This window comes from Scylla paramamosain, chromosome 32 (assembly GCF_035594125.1).
Source record: "Scylla paramamosain isolate STU-SP2022 chromosome 32, ASM3559412v1, whole genome shotgun sequence".
NCBI classification, from domain to species: domain Eukaryota; kingdom Metazoa; phylum Arthropoda; class Malacostraca; order Decapoda; family Portunidae; genus Scylla; species Scylla paramamosain.
This window is the reverse complement of record NC_087182.1, coordinates 7,937,640-7,956,254: the sequence shown is the minus strand read 5'-3', so window position 1 is coordinate 7,956,254 and position 18,615 is coordinate 7,937,640. Positions and strand designations below refer to the sequence as shown.

Sequence of the window (18,615 nt, the reverse complement as noted above, 5' to 3'; positions counted from 1 at the left end):
TTCCTTAGTAACTTGGTACTAACAACTTGATTCAGGAGTTCATTCCAATCTAGACGGACATACAGAAAGACAAACAAGACTACAGACAGATACACTTAACTGCATAAGAGTTACATTGTCGAGAGAGAGAGAGAGAGAGAGAGAGAGAGAGAGAGAGAGAGAGAGAGAGAGAGAGAGAGAGAGAGAGAGAGAGAGTCTGATATAGGGATTAAAGAGAGTATACGGAAGGGAGAGAACAGTATGGAAGGAACGTGTGGGTGAAGAGATGAAACAAGAATAAAACAGACCAAGGAAGTAGTAAAGAGGAAAACAAAGAATAGGAAGAAAAGATGAGACGAGGAAAAAAATCCAATTAAATAATCTGAAGTATAGTGTTATTTCTAATATTATACATACTTAGGAACACACCGACACAAGGTAAGTTTACTCATGTATATCTCACTTACAGGAAAATCCCACGCCTGAAAATGAATAAAGCATATAATAGAACATTTGGGCACAATGTTAGCGAAACAAATGTTGACAAAGAAACATTGCAAGAACAGCATAGTTTCTATATCCTTTAACGAAATCTTCTCACTTATATTTAACTAAGACATTAGATAACAGACTTAATTAACAATGTATAGAGACAGGTATTGACAAAGAAACACGGCAGCAACACAGAATAAGAAAAGAAAATCGATATTTTTCATATTCCTTTACGAAATAATTTCACTTCTATCGACCGGATAAAAAACGTTAAGTTATAAAAATATTATGGAAACAAAGACAAAAAAGCAACATTTCAGTAACACGAAAAGAAAAATTCCATTCATGCATGACTATTTTATTTATTTATTTATTTATTTACTTATTTATTTATTTATTGCAAATTCATCTCACTTCTAGCTACCAAAGGAGTGAGAGGAGAAATGGGTTAATCACGTAAGAGAGAGTCATGCTTACTTCGCTGAGTCAAAAAAGTCGTCCATCTGAGGCGGAGTCGTGTGTGTCTGGGGGAAGGCTACTCATGCCCGGGAAATTGATAAGGGATTAGCGAATGGTGTACTGCTATCACCAACAATTGAGGCACAAGTGTATCTTAATAGCACGAACGATCATTTCCCATTGTGTGATGTGGCGGGGCGCTTTTATCATAACGTACCTACGTGACCTTTCTATTTGAGCACTGTTTCATTTCTTCCTTTTTTCTTCTTTCCCAAGCAATAAAAGGGTATTAAAGCAGAGAGCGAGGAAGATGGAGAGAAAACAGGAAAAGCAGGATTATATCTGCCGTGCTTTTCATTTTCCTTTCTTTTTTCCTAAAACGAATGAAGAAAAGTGCATCAGAGCAAACTGCAAGGCAAGGAAGACTGAAGGAAACGAATAAAAAAGAGAAAGTCAAAAGGAGAACAAATGGAGAACGCAAAATGAAAAGCAAGGAAACGATTATCAAAAGTCTGAAAAATCGAATGACAAGTAGAAATAGAACTTGAAGAGGGAGGAGCAGGAAAATGTACGTTTTTCACGTTTTCTTTCTACTTTTCTCATTAGATTTTTCAGTTTTTTGATAATCACTCTCTTGTTTATTTATTAATTAATTATTATTTTTTTTTTTTTTTTTTTTTTTGCGTTTTCCATTTTGTTCTTCTTTTGACTCTTTTTACCCGAGGAAGACTAAAGGAAACGAATAAAAAGAGAAAGTCAAATGGAGAACAATGGAACACGTAAACTGAAAAGCAAGGAAGCGATTAGAAAAGTCAGAAAAAAAAATCTAATGAGACATGTAGAAAGAGAAGGTAAAAAGGGAGGAATAGGGGAGGAAGTACGTGTCGTGTGGTCACTGGCTGGGATCACGATGCTCCGCGAGACAGTAAGAGACCTGAAGGGAACCGGATGAGGGTTTATGGGCCAACTTTCTAAGGGGGGAAATGGAGGGTAAGGGCTCTGCGTGATCCTCCTAAGCAGGTGTACTCGTACATCTCGTGTGTGTGTGTGTGTGTGTGTGTGTGTGTGTGTGTGTGTGTGTGTGTGTCGTTTTCTTCGCTAACTTTCCTTACTTCCAAGTATTGTCGATGTAGATGCCATGGAAAAGAGAAACTAAAGATGTTCTTATCAATGCATATTTCCTGATTATTTACTTTTTTCTTCTTCCTTATCTTAGCTTTCACTTCTCTCATTTGAATGATGCCGCTTGTGTTGATGCATTTAGACAAAGATTGTGAGAGAAAGGTGGTCTGAATGCTTGTCTTAGTGATTACTATTATTTTCTAATTTTAGTTTCTCGTTCTAAGTCTTTACTACTCCAAACAGTCCAATTATGATCAACGATAACATCATAATAATGGAAGCTTGTGAATGAGCGCAAAGTTTACATTTAAATTTTTCATACTATTTATGGTGAAATTTATGGCTAATGCCTTTGAATTATTAATTTCCTGCATTACTATACTTATTTTCATATTGTTTTTCGTTCCCAGTTCCACAGCTTTTTCGTAAGCTCCCAAACCAACACGCTCCCTATGTTTGTAAGCATCCGAACAAACAGGAGGTCACCGTGTCGTATCCATAGCTGTCACTTGTCTCCAGTTGTCCGCTCTTTGTTTACAAGCAAGAGCCGAACTGCTGTGAACACTTTATAAAGCCTATTTCAATCCTATATTCGGCTAATCTTTTTACCAAGTCAAGCCTTGTTGTTGTGTACAGCATGTTGTGTTCCTAGCTGTCCTCTTGTACGTAGCGGTTCACCTGCGAAATACGCATGCTCTGAACCCAATGTTTACAAACAAACATAAACATATTTGATAAACATATTTGTCCGTTGCTGTCCACAACATGGCTCAAGACTTGGTTAAAAGATTAGCCGAATATAAGGATGAAAGAGACCCTGTACAGCGTTCACAGCAGTACGGCTTTTGTTTGTAAACAAAGAGCAGACAGCTACGTGCAAGTGAAAGCTGCAAACACGACGCCAGTTCCACAGTCCTTACCACTCCTAACAATTCGATGAATAGCAGACGCATCGTGATAATAAAATTCCGTCAAAGAATAGCGAAAACTGAACGGTGAATTAACTGAATCACACATTTTAAGCATTACTTTGATGGCCGATGATGGGTGGCGCCTCCACAACACGTCCAAGAAAACCCTGTTCATCATCGCCGCCTTCATTTGGAATTATGTCACTTGCATGCGAGCACAGTCAGCATAAATCAAGTCGATATGTATGACGCACGACAGGTTCGTTCCTCTTGAAATAAGTTTTTTTTTTTTTTTTAGTTTTTTTTTTCATGACTCAGGGTTGCCACCAGGATTAGGATGGGGCCTCGTGTGGACTTACGAAACGTTTTTTTTTTCTTTTGATTTTTTTTTTCTCTAAACCTAAGAAAAAATGTCTGATCAACGGGAAGGAAATTAAACTCAAAAGAAATACATAAGCTCACCTCAAACACACTGTCCTTACAGAAAAAAAAAAAAAAAGTTAAATTCAGTTCAACACTTTTCTATTATAAATAAGACAGACTAATTAAAAGATGAAGAGATGAAAAAAAGTTGTCAGTTTAGTTCACAAATTTTCTTGATACTTGCTCTTTATCTGAACACAACTCACCGGAAAGTGAAATTCGCCGCAAGGTGCACTGAGGAAACTTTACAATGCGCAGTTACTCTTTGTGTTGTTCTCTAGGTGGGTTAACTAAGGTGGCTTCTATCTGTCGACATATCCGACTTTCTCCTTTAATTTCTATTACAGGTTTAAGTTGAGGTTTCCAAGCGAATGAAACACTTGTAACAAAGGACTGGTCGTGGTAATGAAAATAATGAGACTAGACGTGAGTGGCAGTAAAAGTGACTGAGGTGAAGGAACTGACGAGTGTCTTGGGCAATCGTTGTGTAGCCAAGTAACACGATACCGTCTTTGCGTGTGTGCTCTTACATCAACCAATTCTGGGTTGAGTGTGAGAGGTTGTCAGGTATGTTAGGAATACGTCAAAGCCACAACGAGCTACGCCTCATCAGACACGTCCTCTGCTACCTTGTGACTTAAAATGACTCAGCTTGTGTGTGAGTGTGCGGTTTGCTTAACACATAATTTGCGCTTTTCTTTCTCCTGGATTTAGATTTTTATGATTAAGTTGCACAATATAGAGTTGAGAATCGCATTTTCCAAGTTCCTTATTCCCAATGAGTCACGTTCAAGGAAAACAGAGTAAGTAGTATTGCCAGGTTTTTTTTTTCCACGTAAGAGGGGCTTTGGCCAAGTATAAAACAAGGCTTAAGAAAAATAAGACCCACTGAGGAGCCAGTCCCTTAAGGAAAGAGGCAAAAGGACTGAGCAAACTGGGAGGAGAAATGTCTTGAAACCTTCCCCTTGAAAGAATTCAAGTCATAGGTAGGTGGAAATAGAGAAGCAGGCAGGGAGTTCCAGAAGTCCACCAGCTTATCTAACGTTACATCGCAACCTCGTTTTGCGGCCCCACTGCGTTTTCTGAGAACATCTAAGAAGGGCAATCGATACACCCCCTTAGGAAAGAAGAGGGTAAAAAAAAGGATGACATGAAAGCACATAAAACTCCAGGCGTATTTTATGACATGCTTTAGAATCAATCACGTTCGCCTATTTTATATATATATATATATATATATATATATATATATATATATATATATATATATATATATATATATATATATATATATATATATATATATATATATATATATATATATTCTTATTTCCCTTGTCAACAGAAAAACGAGGAGTCAGGGAGAACACACACACACACACACACACACACACACACACACACACACACACACACACACACACACACACACACACACACACACACACACACACACACACACACACACACACACACGTTACTGCGGCACCATAACCAATCAATACAATCAACTGATATAGTGTTACTTTATCCATGTAGACAACTGACCTTAAGCAGAGCATTTGAACAGAGGATCAGAGAAAGACGTCACTCTGAAGATGTGTCACTCTTAGCACCACTTCCTGCCGCCTCCCTTGAATCCTCCACCGAGATTATTATTCTTTGGCTCTTAAAGACAATTATTAACCCTTTGACCGCTATGGTTTCTCCTAAAGCTTAATAAGATGCCCGGATGGGATTTAAGAGTAATTTTGAAAGACACGGCAGGCATCAATAAAAGCGATGGAAGAGTCAAGTTTTAGTACCTTTCCTCCCACTTTCCACAATAAAACTGTATAGGGTTACTCATTTCGGCAGTGTGAAATAGTTAATGTGAGTTAAAAAGGCTAAAGGCTACAGAGATTAACTGTTGGCTTCTCGCGATGTTTCCTTATTTAATCACACCGCCAGAACCATGAAAACACTCTTGAAATACTTGAAAATACCGAAACAATCATCACTCCATGTGCCTGCTGACGTGTATTTCCATGTGATGTCACCACAGCTTACTGCATTACTGATTATTTATTGATATTACCATTATTATTATTATTATTATTATTATTATTATTATTATTATTATTATTATTGTTGTTGTTGTTGTTGTTGTTTACACACACACACACACACACACAAACAGAGAGAGAGAGAGAGAGAGAGAGAGAGAGAGAGAGCAGTATGTAATGACTCATCTACTTTCAGACTCATGTGACCGTGACTAGGGGTAAACTAGCCTACCCCTTCTCCCCCGTTTTTTTTTTTTATTTCGTAGTTTAATCTCTACGTGTGCAAAACATCATATCCTCCACTAAGAAGGAAGAAAGAAAGAAAAAAAAAATAGCCTGCAGAAGTCTTTGAGTGTCTCGTAATTGCTGGTTTCGTGTAGCGCTGATCTATAAACATTCACTGCATCTCATGGCCTTCCCTTCCCCATCTACAAGTATCTGAGTGTCTTAACTTATGCATGAAACCTCCATGGACCAAGGGTTGTTGCCTTTCAAACACCTATACAGTCTCTGGCGCCCATCTGTCAAAAGGATGGTACAATTTCTTTGATCGGTGTTCAAACGAGTCAAGTGTGACAAGTCGAGTAATGTCTTTTTTTTTCCGATGATTCTCAGTAATTCATAAGTCTTGACGTGCATCAGTGATAACATTCAATACAACTTTGATGGTTTTCAGATAATATTTGTGCTGCATAGAACCATGACTCATTCGCGGGGTTTGAATGCGTGCCGTCTTCTTGCAGGTCGACCGAAGTGGAGGGCCACGGCGACGCTTACGACTATTCGGTGTTGTGTCGGAACTGTGACAAAGAGGCCCCGGATCCTGCACCTTGTCAGGTTACGGGTGAGTCATCTGTATCTAGGATGATATGTTGTGCTTTCCCTGGAAAAATAAAATAAAATAAAATAAATAAATAAATAAATTAATTAATTAATTAATTAATTTAATTTAATTAAATTTGCCTAATGTCATAGCAGCTTAAATTGTGAATAAAAACCCCGTAATTCTATTTCTGGTCTTATATTTTACTGAAACAGTAGTTAATTTAAAGTGAAAAGTTTTAATAATTCTACGTGTTTTTTAGCCATATCTTTTGTAACATTATTGACATCACACACCTTTGGGATAAACACAGTACCTATCACACACATTCTGAGGCAGGATATGGTCTCTGCCATTACTCCTGCCATCCCTCAGCCATCTCTCAGCATCACAGCTCAAATCAGTGAGTGAGCCAGCCAGTACTTGAAGTTCTCCAGCAACATGTCACATCACCAGGTCATTCCGAGTTTTTATGCCTTGCACAACCTTACCCATGTTTACATTACACATAAGCTACATACATGAGTTTAGATTTTCAAAATTTAGGTCGTCACTTAAGCTTCTTACGGTTTGATTAACAGACTGTAAATATGGTGACCGGCTACAGTGGCAGTAGCCTAGAATAGGGGTTCTACTACTCATCTATGGAAGGAAAAAACACTTGTATCACGATCAGTTACATAATCAAATTAATTTTGAATCCAAGACCCTTACTGTCTGTGCCACGCCCCTTGCTTGATGCACCTCATCTCGCCAGGTACGCTGCCGGAGTGGCTGAAGGGACAGCTCATATGCAATGGGCCAGGCCTCACTAAGGTGGGAGAACAGGAATACAATCATGCCTTCGACTCTGCAGCTTTATTGCAGAGGTAAGCTTTCAGCACTTCAAGTGATACCCATGGAAACAGCTCTTTATAGGACACCTCTGACACTTTTCATTTACTGTGTCATATTTCTCATCATGATCACACTTTCCTCCCCAGATTCGAAATTTCTGATGGAAAAGTTATGTATAACAACCGTTATGTGCGCTCCAAGACATTTGAGCAGAACCAGGCAGCAGGGGCCATCACCAAGGCAGAGTTTGGCACACCTGGCCCATCCACCAAAGGGGTGTTCTCCAGGTGGGGGATAAGAACTTCACTCAGTTTAAATCAGTATGATGGATAAGTTTAATTTCTTTCCATCCAATGACTACCAAGTAGATGCATTTTTCCCAAACTAGGTGATATGAAACACTGCACCAAGATGTGCTTCATTGATGGGAATAGTGGAAGGGTAATATTATACTGAACAGACTCTAATTCAATAACTATGTTTTAAGTCATCTCATCTTCAGTTGCCCACATTACATTCACTGAATACACATATTTAATGAAACAGCAATATTCATGTTTTTGTTGATACCTTAATTTTCCTCCAACAGACTTTTGGAGGCAATGGACCCAGAGAAGATGTTCTCTGATAATGCTCTGGTGACAGTGGCAGACTTTGGAGGTCGCTACTTTGCCATGTGTGAGACACCCTTCTTGCTGGAGATCAATCCTGACACTCTGGAGGTCAAGGATCGGGTGAGTGTTCCCAGCAGTGTCTTGGGGGTGGGAGTGCTGCAAGACTTGTTTGTGGCTTAGCAAGATGTTACATGAACAAAAGGAATGAGTGCAGTTTGTTGGTAACTGCTCAAAATTTAGCTGCTTTACATGGGATGAATTGTGGCAGTGACCATACGTAAGCATTTAAAATGAGACTAAAAGAAACTTACTTGAAACATGAGTCATTAATTATGTGATTAGGCCTAACACACTTTCATTAGGTTCCTTATTATGCATGTAACATGAAAAAATGATGTTATTTATCTCAGTTTCCTAAGTTTCCTTTACTGATTAAAGGTGAACCTCAACAAGAAGTATGGACTGATGACCCAGACCCCACACCCCATCCTGACCAATGATGGGGTGTACACCGTGGGCCAGGGTGTTGGGGTAACTGGCCCCAAGTACTGCATCGTCAAGTTTCCTCCAGATGGTGAGGTTTTGTCTTTGCCAGGATGCTGCTCATTAAAAACAAAATAGATTTTCTTGCAGTTCAATATGAAGTACAGTAAGCGTGCATGCATCACTAACATCCTTGACACATACAGGTAACTTGAAGCAAGGTAAGGTGATGGCTTCAGTCCCAGCACGTTGGAAGATGTCCCCTGCCTACATGCACAGTATGACCCTAACTGATAACTACATTATACTGATCGAACAGCCCCTGGCAGTCTCCCTCTCAGAGCTGCTGAGTGACATAGTGACCAATGCTCCCTTCATCTCAGGCCTCAAATGGCACAACGAACCAGTGAGTATCCAGGATTGCTTTTTGCTGTAATCATTCCTCATGCTTCCCCAACCACCACACTTCAGCTCTTGGTGGTATGAGCCATCTAGTGAAATAATATTAATTTTGTACTGCTATGTCTATGAAATGTTCCCATGAGTGAGTGATGGTCTTCTCTTTTAGTCTCTACTTCATTGATGTTTATGCTTTCCTTCAAAAGATGTGTAAAAACAAGGGATCCTGTCTCTTGTATACCTTTCTCTCCCTTGATCTGTGATGGATATGTGTCCGGCCTGTTTCTTCAGTGACTTTTGCTTGTCCTTCCCTTTTCTCCAGGTGCTCATCCATGTCATTGACAAGAAAACCTGGAAGCTTGTCAAGACCCGCTATGTGACGGATGCTTTCTTCTTCATGCACGTGGCCAACGCTTATGAGGATGGGGAACATATTGTGCTGGACATTCCCACTTACAAAGATTCCACTCTGCTGCACCATCTCTACATCAAGACACTCAGGGTAAGGTGTGTGTGTGTGTGTGTGTGTGTGTGTGTGTGTGTGTGTGTGTGTGTGTGTGTGTGTGTGTGTGTGTGTGTGTGTGTGTGTGTGTGTGTGTGTGTGTGTGTGTGTGTGTGTGTGTGTGTGTGTGTGTGTGTGTGTGTGTGTGTGTGTGTGTGGGTGTGTGTGTGTGTGTGTGTGTGTGTGTGTGTAAAAGAGAGACACTATCCCTACCTTTGCCTTACTTCATATGGCTGATGCATTGACATGAGCCTTATCCATAGGAACAGCGAGGGAAGAATACTGAGGAGTTTCTGAGCAGTTTTCGGTCAACGCTGCACCGACTAGTGGTCCCCCTCAATGCCAAGGGGAAGGAGACGCTCATCACACTGCAGGGCACCTCGTGCACTGCCGCCTGGTCTGGACAAGAGGTGAGTTACACTTGTCAGTTTTATTTCTCTAATGATTTCCTTCTTTATACACGAGTCATTAATATATTTACCATTGAAAAACAATATAGTTAGTAGATGTAAATTACACAGAAAAATCTGCACTGTGATCTTGGTTTGTAGAATTGTAATTTGGGAATTATAACTTACATATTTTTTATACCTAAATAATATTGATTTTTGTTGTACATTGTGCTATTGTACATATGATTAAATTATGTTTTTATTATGACTGAATCAATGCAATAACTGCAAGGGAATTCAGACATATACATATTATTTGATCCCTGTGTGAACATCAATATATTTGGCAGGTGACACTGAAGAGTGAGAAGCTGTGCGAGGTGCCCTTTGAGAATCCATGCATCAACCCCAAATATGGTGGCAGCAAGTACAACTTCCTGTGGGCAATGGGACCCGACCCTGAGGGAAGCGACAAGGGATTTGTATGTGTCTTTGACTTCACTGGCTTGTGTCGTAAATGCTTAAGGACATTCCTAAGAGGTTCTAATAATGTTATATGAGTTGTTTTTGCTGTTACTTTTATTCATAAAGCCTTCCATACAGATGTAGGCATCATTAGTTAATGTTTTTCATCTTTAGCATTCCATTTTACTGATTTGTTTCCCATTCTCATCTTACTTCACATAAAAATTCAGGAATGACTGAAACATGAAAAAAATGGACAGTTATTAATAATCAGATATGTACAGTTAGAATAAACTACACTACTGGAGCATCAAATAACACTGTTAATAAGAAAAACAAGTCTGCATTCATCTGTTGATGTCAATAAACTACAAACCATGATACATAGTTAATTTTCAAGGAAAGGATTCTGTTGTCCCCAAAAAATAATACATCATCAGAGCATTTATCCTTTATATTTTTTTTTTAGAAGCACTTTAACAAGTTCCTTCTTGTTCCAGGTGATGAAGGTGAATCTTAGCTCAGGTGAAACTCACAAGTTCACAGAAGACAAGCTCTACTGCAGCAGTCCTCAGTTTGTGGCAAGACCTGGTGCTGTGGTGAGTAATGTGCTCATTTAGTTGAAGCAACATTACAGTACCAACCATTTCTTTACATTTTTCATCCTAAGTCATTCTTATCTAGTTTGAGTTGGCACTGATGAATGCTTCCATAATATTTTTATATTAATTTACAAAGCTACAAAATATATTTGAAATCTGTGTAGGAATAAATAGTGTACAGTAAAGCCTCACTAAGTCAGAGCCCTTTGAGTCAAATATTGGGAAGGAAAGGACCTGTATAGAGTGAGGAAGGTGGAACATGAAAACCTTGATAAATCTGTCTACAAATGGTATGTGCAAGAAAGAGATAAAGGGGTAATAGTGCATTGCCTGGATATCCAACATGCTGCAGGGAGGCTTGCTGAACACTCTGTGGTCAAGGAATTTAAATGCAGTGCTGAGTTCAGATAGGTGTGATTTTCAGTTAAGTTGGTATCAGCTTTCCCGACAAATTCATTCAACTTAGCAAAGTTTTACCATCATGATGTATTTTCCTCAATGTTATTTAGGAGACAGTCATACTCAAAGGAATTCCGCTAATTACCAGAATCATGTTTCTGAGCTTTTGTTTATATATGAAGTTATTATATATTCATCCTCAGCCAGCTTTCTTTTATCTCAGCAGACATATGCAAGAAAACACACACACCTGAAAGGCACATAAACAGAATATTCAACTCTACATACAGCTTGTTAACAAACATTAGATGGCATTTAACTACTTAGACAAAAAAATTATGAGGAAAATTATAACAAGCATGATATGTCCTAAATTGGAATATGCAGCAGTAATTTGGGCTCCATATAGAAAAAAAAGATATACAGAAAATGGAAAGAATACAGAGGATAGCGATAAAGATGCTACCAGAATTGAAAGGCTTAAGTTATGAAGAAACACTTGAAGAGACTGGATTACCAGCACTACAAGAGAAAAGAGAAAGAGGACACCTGATAACAATGTACAAATTAGTAAACAATATAGAAAAAAAATAAACAGAAATTACTTGGTACCACAGATGGAGGAGGGAGAGAGAAAGAGGAGGGGGCATGGGGAGAAAATAAAGAAGAGTGAATGGTCGAGCAACATCAAGAAATACAGCTTCGCATACAGAACTATTGAAATCTAGAATGATTTGAAGGAAGAGGTGGTGGTTGTGGTAAACAATGTACACATTTTTAAAGAGAAACTGGATAAAAATGGTTATGGAGAAAGGACAAAATGATCTATGGCTTGTGTCCTGTACAATACAGATAGGTAAATACAACTGGGTAAATACACACACATTGGGATGGTATTTGAGTGCTTATGGTGAGTTTTGAACACTTGTGGTTTTTCTTACTTGAGGACTTTAAATTTACAGGTAACATGATTCTTTTCTCTTCATTGTAGGATGAGGACGATGGACTTATCTTATTCCTGGGTACTGATTCTCGGGATGAGAAGTCAGTATTCTTGGTGGTCTTGGACGCAGCCACCATGACCCAGGTTGCACGAGCCAGTGTGGTGACCTCTGCCCCAGTGCCCCTGCCTTTACATGCTCTCTACATTCCTGCCTCAACACAGTGACCACTATAACTATGATGATGTATGATGATGTATGCATCATGACACCAAAATTTCTAAGCTATAGCATACGAACTGTCTTTGTAATGAAATTGTATTCATTTTGCTTCCTTTCTCTCTCTCTTATGTTCATGTGAATGTGTGACTCATGGATTTATCTAGCAATTTCATGGAATGCTTTCTCTCAACAAACTGGTGACAAGTGACAACTTACAATATATCTATGTGCTGTTGTTTGTGTACCTATGTTGTATGTTCCTCTGGTGCTTCAAGTATTTCCTGCTCAGGTTATGTGTGGAAGTTTGTCCTGAGGATGTTTTAAGCTTTAATTTGCAATTATGTGTGAGAAATGCTTGTGGGATTACTTTTATTTTTGCAACATGACTGCAGGAAACCCCTACTTCTGTTGTGCAAAGTACAGTGTGGTGTTGGGACCAATTTTTCAGAGCATGTATGTGAGTGTGCATGCATATTTTACCCAATTCCTTGGCTTATATTTACCATAATGTAGATCCTTGCCAAACTCTCACCTTTCTGTGTCTGACAGTGGGAGAAAAAAAAATGCATGTATGTACTTATGTACTTATGCATTGCAGTGTAAGAGGAAGTTAAGGGTCTGGTAAGTGCAGGAACAAGCTAAACAGTCTCTCTGAGTTGGTTTAGAATTCACTCTGCTTGTTGTTTTTGTTAGATTTTTGCTATTTCCTTGTGTTAACAAAATGCATTGGACAATAATGCTACCATGAGGGAAACCTTGATGTTACTGTGTAGTCTGTAGTCTGCCGCACAAACTTTTACCCTACGAGGCTGCCCACAGATGGGTAAGGGACAAACATAACCCATTCAATGTATTGCTATACATAGTGTGTTTAATATTTGAAATTGTGAGTGTGAGGTGAGTTATATACCTCAAGCAAATATCAGGATGTGTGATATGGATTAGACATGAGTTCAAGATATGAAAATACAGTAGCAGTAACATTAGTTTGCATTGATTTGATAAATGTGTGTGTGTGTGTGTGTGTGTGTGTGTGTGTGTGTGTGTGTGTGTGTGTGTGTGTGTGTGTGTGTGTGTGTGTGTGTGTGTGTGTGTGTGCACTTTCAAATAATGCTGTGTCTGCCCAAGTGGCACAAAAAATTTTCATGGGTTCCTCATATTATTTTTCTTCATAACCTCTAAATGTCCATGAAAGGTACAATTACTTCCTGTAATGTGTTTGATATTAAAAGTAGAAATGTTAGATGTATTAATGGAACACTGTCATTGATAAGGGAAGCTAAACCAAGACTGTTTGGAGGAAGTGGACTGGTGTAGAAAATGGAAGGAAATTGAGTAAGTTAAGACTGATACCTACAAGTAATAATAATAGAAGGTGGAAGTGTATCTGTATAGCGATAGATGTGCAATGTACTGTAATAATGCATGTGTTGTGATGGATCTAATTCATTCAGAATGACCAGGAACAATGCATGACACTGTTGCCTTGACTCTGACGTGCCAAGACAGCTTATGCTATGTTGTGTTGAGTACAACTGTGTGTGTGTGTGTGTGTGTGTGTGTGTGTGTGTGTGTGTGTGTGTGTACTTTCTACTTACTACATGTGTTGACTAAAGTATATACATGTCAGTAAGATAAGTCAATGCATGTATATGGTATATACATTATTTTTGTACACATTATGCATGATTACATAAGAACTGAATTACATGAAATGTGTATTTGTTAATCATATCATGTTATAAAGTTAGGCAGCCTGTCAGTGCTTTCAACATTATATGTTAAAAAATACAAAACTTTGTTGCATAATACTGTATATTTTTCCTTCAACAGCAATGGAAGTGACTGACCATTTGTAACACTGTCCTAGATTATGCACTGTGGCTGTGTTGGTGGCTGGCTTGGTGATACGTAAATGGTGTTGAATTATTCTACAGTTATCCCTGAAATAACATATTCAGAGAGAGAGAGAGAGAGAGAGAGAGAGAGAGAGAGAGAGAGAGAGAGAGAGAGAGAGAGAGAGAGAGAGAGAGAGAGAGAGAGAGAGAGAGAGAGAGAGAGAGAGAGAGAGAGAGAGAGAGAGAGAGAGAGAGAGAGAGAGAGCCTGCTGCTCTCTCAGAAAGATTGAGTGACTTATTTTCTACTTTCTGTAAACTGGCTGTGATTAATAAAAAAAGTGGAGAGAAAATAAAACACACACACATACACACCACAGAGAGAGAGAGAGAGAGAGAGAGAGAGAGAGAGAGAGAGAGAGAGAGAGAGAGAGAGAGACTTCTGCTCAATCACAACTGGTGGGGATTAGCGAGAGGAACTTGCAGACTTGGCGTTCGTGACCAACAAAGGAAAGGGAACGAGTAAAGGAGGGATTATCGCGAGCAAGACAAGGAGCGAAGATGATGGCTGTGTCTCAAGAGAGAGAGAGAGAGAGAGAGAGAGAGAGAGAGAGAGAGAGAGAGAGAGAGAGAGAGAGAGAGAGAGAGAGAGAGAGACGTTGTTCTTTCGCAGCTTAAGATCACTGCTCGCCAGGCATCTCTTCCATAACCATAATCAAGTCTTGACGCACACAATGAATAATCTGAATTGTAAATGGATATTAACAAAAGCTCAACACACGCCATTATCTGGGAGTAGGCAAGGGTGGGGGGAGGAGGAGGGACAGGCAAACATACATGATAATGGAGAAATCTGCATGAGGACTGCGAATAAAGGTGTAAAATAATGGTGTGTGGAGGGAAATGAAACAATATTTGAAAGATGATGCGAAAGTGAGAAGCGGAAACAAAATTCAGTACCACTCAGGCAAGACAAGAGAATACATGAATGTTTTAACGTATAATTACACATGACTTGTAATAAGCTTGTTGATATGAAAATTCTGTTGTTGATTGTTCTAATTTTCTTTTCAATGTGAAGTGATATTGTTAAAGTAAAATGCGACCCAAAAAAAGTGAAATAATAATAGAGAAAACATGAGAGAGAGAGAGAGAGAGAGAGAGAGAGAGAGAGAGAGAGAGAGAGAGAGAGAGAGAGAGAGAGAGAGAGCACCTGGTTATCACGTCAAAAGAAACGAAGAAAAGAAGGGAAAGCGCCATAAAAATACAACCCCACCCCCAAAAAAACGTGTAAAAAACAGTGCTATATATACAAAGAAAGTGAGGTTGATACATAATAAACAAGAGGACTACATCACTAAGTAAAAAAAGGAAAAAAATAAGAAGAAAACGAGAAATAAAATAAAAAAAGGAGAGAGAAGGAACCCGCATAAATCATGAAGTTGAAAAAGGAGGAAGGGGAAAAGACAGAAAAGAAAAATAAAGAAAAGGGTTAGAGGGTTGAGGGATGCAGGTAAAAAGTGAAAAAAGGGAGGGAGGGGCGGAGGGACAGGCGGAAATGGAAAGAGAAATAGCACAGAATAATAGAAGAGGAAGAAGAAGAAGAAGAGGAAGAAGAAGAAGAAGAAGAAGAAGAAGAAGAAGAAGAAGAAGAAGAAGAAGAAGAAGAAGAAGAAGAAGGAAGAAGAAGAAAGAAAGAAAGAAAGAAAGAAAGAAAGAAAGATAGAAAGAAAGAAAGAAAGGAAGAAAGAAGGAAGAAAAGAAAGAGAAAAGAAAGAAAACTTAGAGAGAGAGAGAGAGAGAGAGAGAGAGAGAGAGAGAGAGAGAGAGAGAGAGAGAGAGAGAGAGAGAGAGAGAGAGAGAAGGGCAGAACACGTCTCAAGGCAGGGATTTGATGGTTCCTCGGGAGGCCTTGTCAGCAGGTTTCGCGCTTATTAAATATGAAGGATGACAGAGCGGAGGGAACGGGGGGGAGGAAGACACAGCGAGATGGAGAGAGGGAGAGAGTCACAGGGAGAGAAGGAAAGCTCAGTATTGCCGCCATATTGAAGACGGACCTTCCAAGATGACACGAAACAATTTCACAGTCGAGACAGGTAAATTTTCACTTACCCATTGTCTATCTATCTATATCTGTCTGTCTATCCAAGTTTTTTTTTCAGTTTTTCTTTAGTTATTTAATGCATATATATATATATATATATATATATATATATATATATATATATATATATATATATATATATATATATATATATATATATATATATATATATATATATATATATTTATATATATATATATATATATATATATATAAAGAGAGAGAGAGAGAGAGGAGAGAGAGAGAGAGAGAGAGAGAGAGAGAGAGAGAGAGAGAGAGAGAGAGAGAGAGAGAGAGAGAGAGAGAGAGAGAGAGAGAGAGAGAGAGAGAGAATACAAATAACTTCAAGACTGAGCAGAGGAGGGATTCAGAGCAAAACCAAACAACCTGTATATCTAGGGGACGCTTGTTGAGTGAAGTTAAACATGCAAATCCGAATGTTTATTGAGAGCGTGCTTCTCGTGGTGATGGCAGCTATTTCCGGAGTCTCCCCTCCATTCGCCTGGTTTTCTTTGACTAGACTCACTCGACGCTCCTCGTGGGGACAGAGGCAAGGGAGAGGAGAAACGAGAGAGAGGAGAGTGGAGAAGAAACAAATGAATAAAAAGGAACGAAATAAAAAGCTGTTAGATGAAAGAGGAAATATCGAGGGAAAGGAACGGACAAATAAAACAAGGAAAGAAGACACAAAGAAGAAGGGCAATAAAAGAATGTGCAAGTCCGTACGTGAGTGTAAAATTTGGTTAAAATGGAAGGTGCGAGTACAGAGGGAGTAAATATAGAAAACCAGAGGGCAGGAAAAGAGAGAGAGAAAGAGGGGAAAGAAAAAGACGTAGTGGAGGTGAAATGTTTATGATAGCACAGTCATGTCCTGTCACTTTTAGAGCAGGACGGAGAGCCTTTCAGGAAAGCATTGATGTGTACGAACTGCAACAGTGATGTGAGTTTTATGAAAGGCTTTGAACTCTTGCAAATAAAACTCCACCATCGTCACAATCATTACTACCAAAACAACACCAACAAGAACACGAAGTCTAGAATAACAAGAACGGCCAAACCGCAACACCAGAACTCTAGAAGAACAAGAGCAAAAATACGAACCATCATCACAATCAGCGCGACCAAACAGCAACATCAGGAAGAACAAGAAAAATAACAATAACAAGAGCCATCGAACCATTATCACGATCAGCACGACCAAACAGCGACACCAGAAAAAGAACAAGAACAAGAGCCATCGAACCATCATCACAATCAACACGGCCAAAACAACATTAGGAAGGACAAGAACAGGAATGACAAGAACCATCGCATCATCACAATCAGCACGATAAAATAGCAACACCAGAAGAAGAAGAACCTAAGAAGAGCAAAAATACGAGCCAACATCACAATCACCATAGAAGAACAAGGATAAAAATACGAACAAATGAAAAATAGCAGGAACCAGAAAGACTAAAATAAAATTAAGAATATGAACATGAATCTGAAGAACACCAAGAACAAGACAACGCAAAGACCGTAAGAATAAGAAGAAAACTGAAGGAAGAGAAGGAAAAGGGGAAGAAGGGAAAGGATGAGGATAACGACGATGACGAAGAAGAAAACGACGACGAAAACAAGGAGAAAAAGGAGAAGAAAGAGAAGGAGAAAAAAGACAACGTAAGAGGAGGGGGAATATATGAAGATAAAAAATAAGTGGGGGAAGGAAAAGGAAAGAAAAAAAATTAAACCACATAAATAAAAAAAAAAAAACACATATATGGAAGATAACAATAGTAGGAGGGGGAGGAGGAGTAGATGAAAATGAAGAAACAGAGGGAGGCAAAAGAAGAAAAAAAGCTACATAAAAGAAATACAAGTACAAGGAAGACAACAATAACAAACTCCTCACCCCCACCAATACCTGTCAGTTTCCACCTGTTACCTGGTATTCACGGCGCCTAATTTTGTAAAGGTGTAATCCTGCTGATGCTCCACAGGTAACGAGATTAGGTAATTAGGTGCGCAGGTGAGGGGGTGCTGGGCCTGTCTGACCTCAGGTGATGCTAATACACATTATAGTGGAGGAAGATTGTGGATGCTGTGTGTGTGTGTGTGTGTGTGTGTGTGTGTGTGTGTGTGTGTGTGTGTGTGTGTGTGTGTGTGTGTGTGTGTGTGTGTGTGTGTGTGTGTGTGTGTGTGTGTGTGTGTGTGTGTGTGTGTGTGTGTGTGTGTGTGTGTGTGTGTGTGTGTGTGTGTGTGTGTGTGTGTGTGTGTGTGTGTGTGTGTGTGTGTGTGTGTGTGTGTGTGTGTGTGTGTGTGTGTGTGTGTGTGTGTGTGTGTGTGTGTGTGTGTGTGTGTGTGTGTGTGTGTGTGTGTGTGTGTGTGTGTGTGTGTGTGTGTGTGTGTGTGTGTGTGTGTGTGTGTGTGTGTGTGTGTGTGTGTGTGTGTGTGTGTGTGTGTGTGTGTGTGTGTGTGTGTGTGTGTGTGTGTGTGTGTGTGTGTGTGTGTGTGTGTGTGTGTGTGTGTGTGTGTGTGTGTGTGTGTGTGTGTGTGTGTGTGTGTGTGTGTGTGTGTGTGTGTG

General features: G+C 39.2%; 1 protein-coding gene and 1 long non-coding RNA gene across 2 annotated transcripts in view; one reads left to right on the top strand and one right to left on the bottom strand.

Moving 5' to 3' along the window:
- LOC135089164 (carotenoid isomerooxygenase-like) overlaps nucleotides 1-13,919 on the top strand; it is a 15,455-nt gene extending 1,536 nt beyond the window's left edge. The window contains exons 2-12 of the mRNA XM_063984463.1: nucleotides 6,175-6,275; nucleotides 7,012-7,123; nucleotides 7,238-7,378; nucleotides 7,681-7,825; nucleotides 8,144-8,279; nucleotides 8,395-8,594; nucleotides 8,910-9,089; nucleotides 9,353-9,499; nucleotides 9,832-9,963; nucleotides 10,447-10,545; nucleotides 11,939-13,919. Of these exons, the coding sequence (XP_063840533.1) occupies nucleotides 6,175-6,275; nucleotides 7,012-7,123; nucleotides 7,238-7,378; nucleotides 7,681-7,825; nucleotides 8,144-8,279; nucleotides 8,395-8,594; nucleotides 8,910-9,089; nucleotides 9,353-9,499; nucleotides 9,832-9,963; nucleotides 10,447-10,545; nucleotides 11,939-12,115 (1,570 nt within the window). The 3' untranslated portion in view covers nucleotides 12,116-13,919. The remainder of the gene's footprint in view (nucleotides 1-6,174; nucleotides 6,276-7,011; nucleotides 7,124-7,237; nucleotides 7,379-7,680; nucleotides 7,826-8,143; nucleotides 8,280-8,394; nucleotides 8,595-8,909; nucleotides 9,090-9,352; nucleotides 9,500-9,831; nucleotides 9,964-10,446; nucleotides 10,546-11,938) is intronic.
- Nucleotides 5,734-9,484, bottom strand: LOC135089165 (uncharacterized). Its single transcript, XR_010261402.1, has 2 exons — nucleotides 9,303-9,484; nucleotides 5,734-6,314 (listed from the first exon to the last, which is right to left on the bottom strand). It is a non-coding gene; the product is annotated as an uncharacterized LOC135089165 (long non-coding RNA).
- Nucleotides 13,920-18,615: the final 4,696 nt, after the last annotated feature.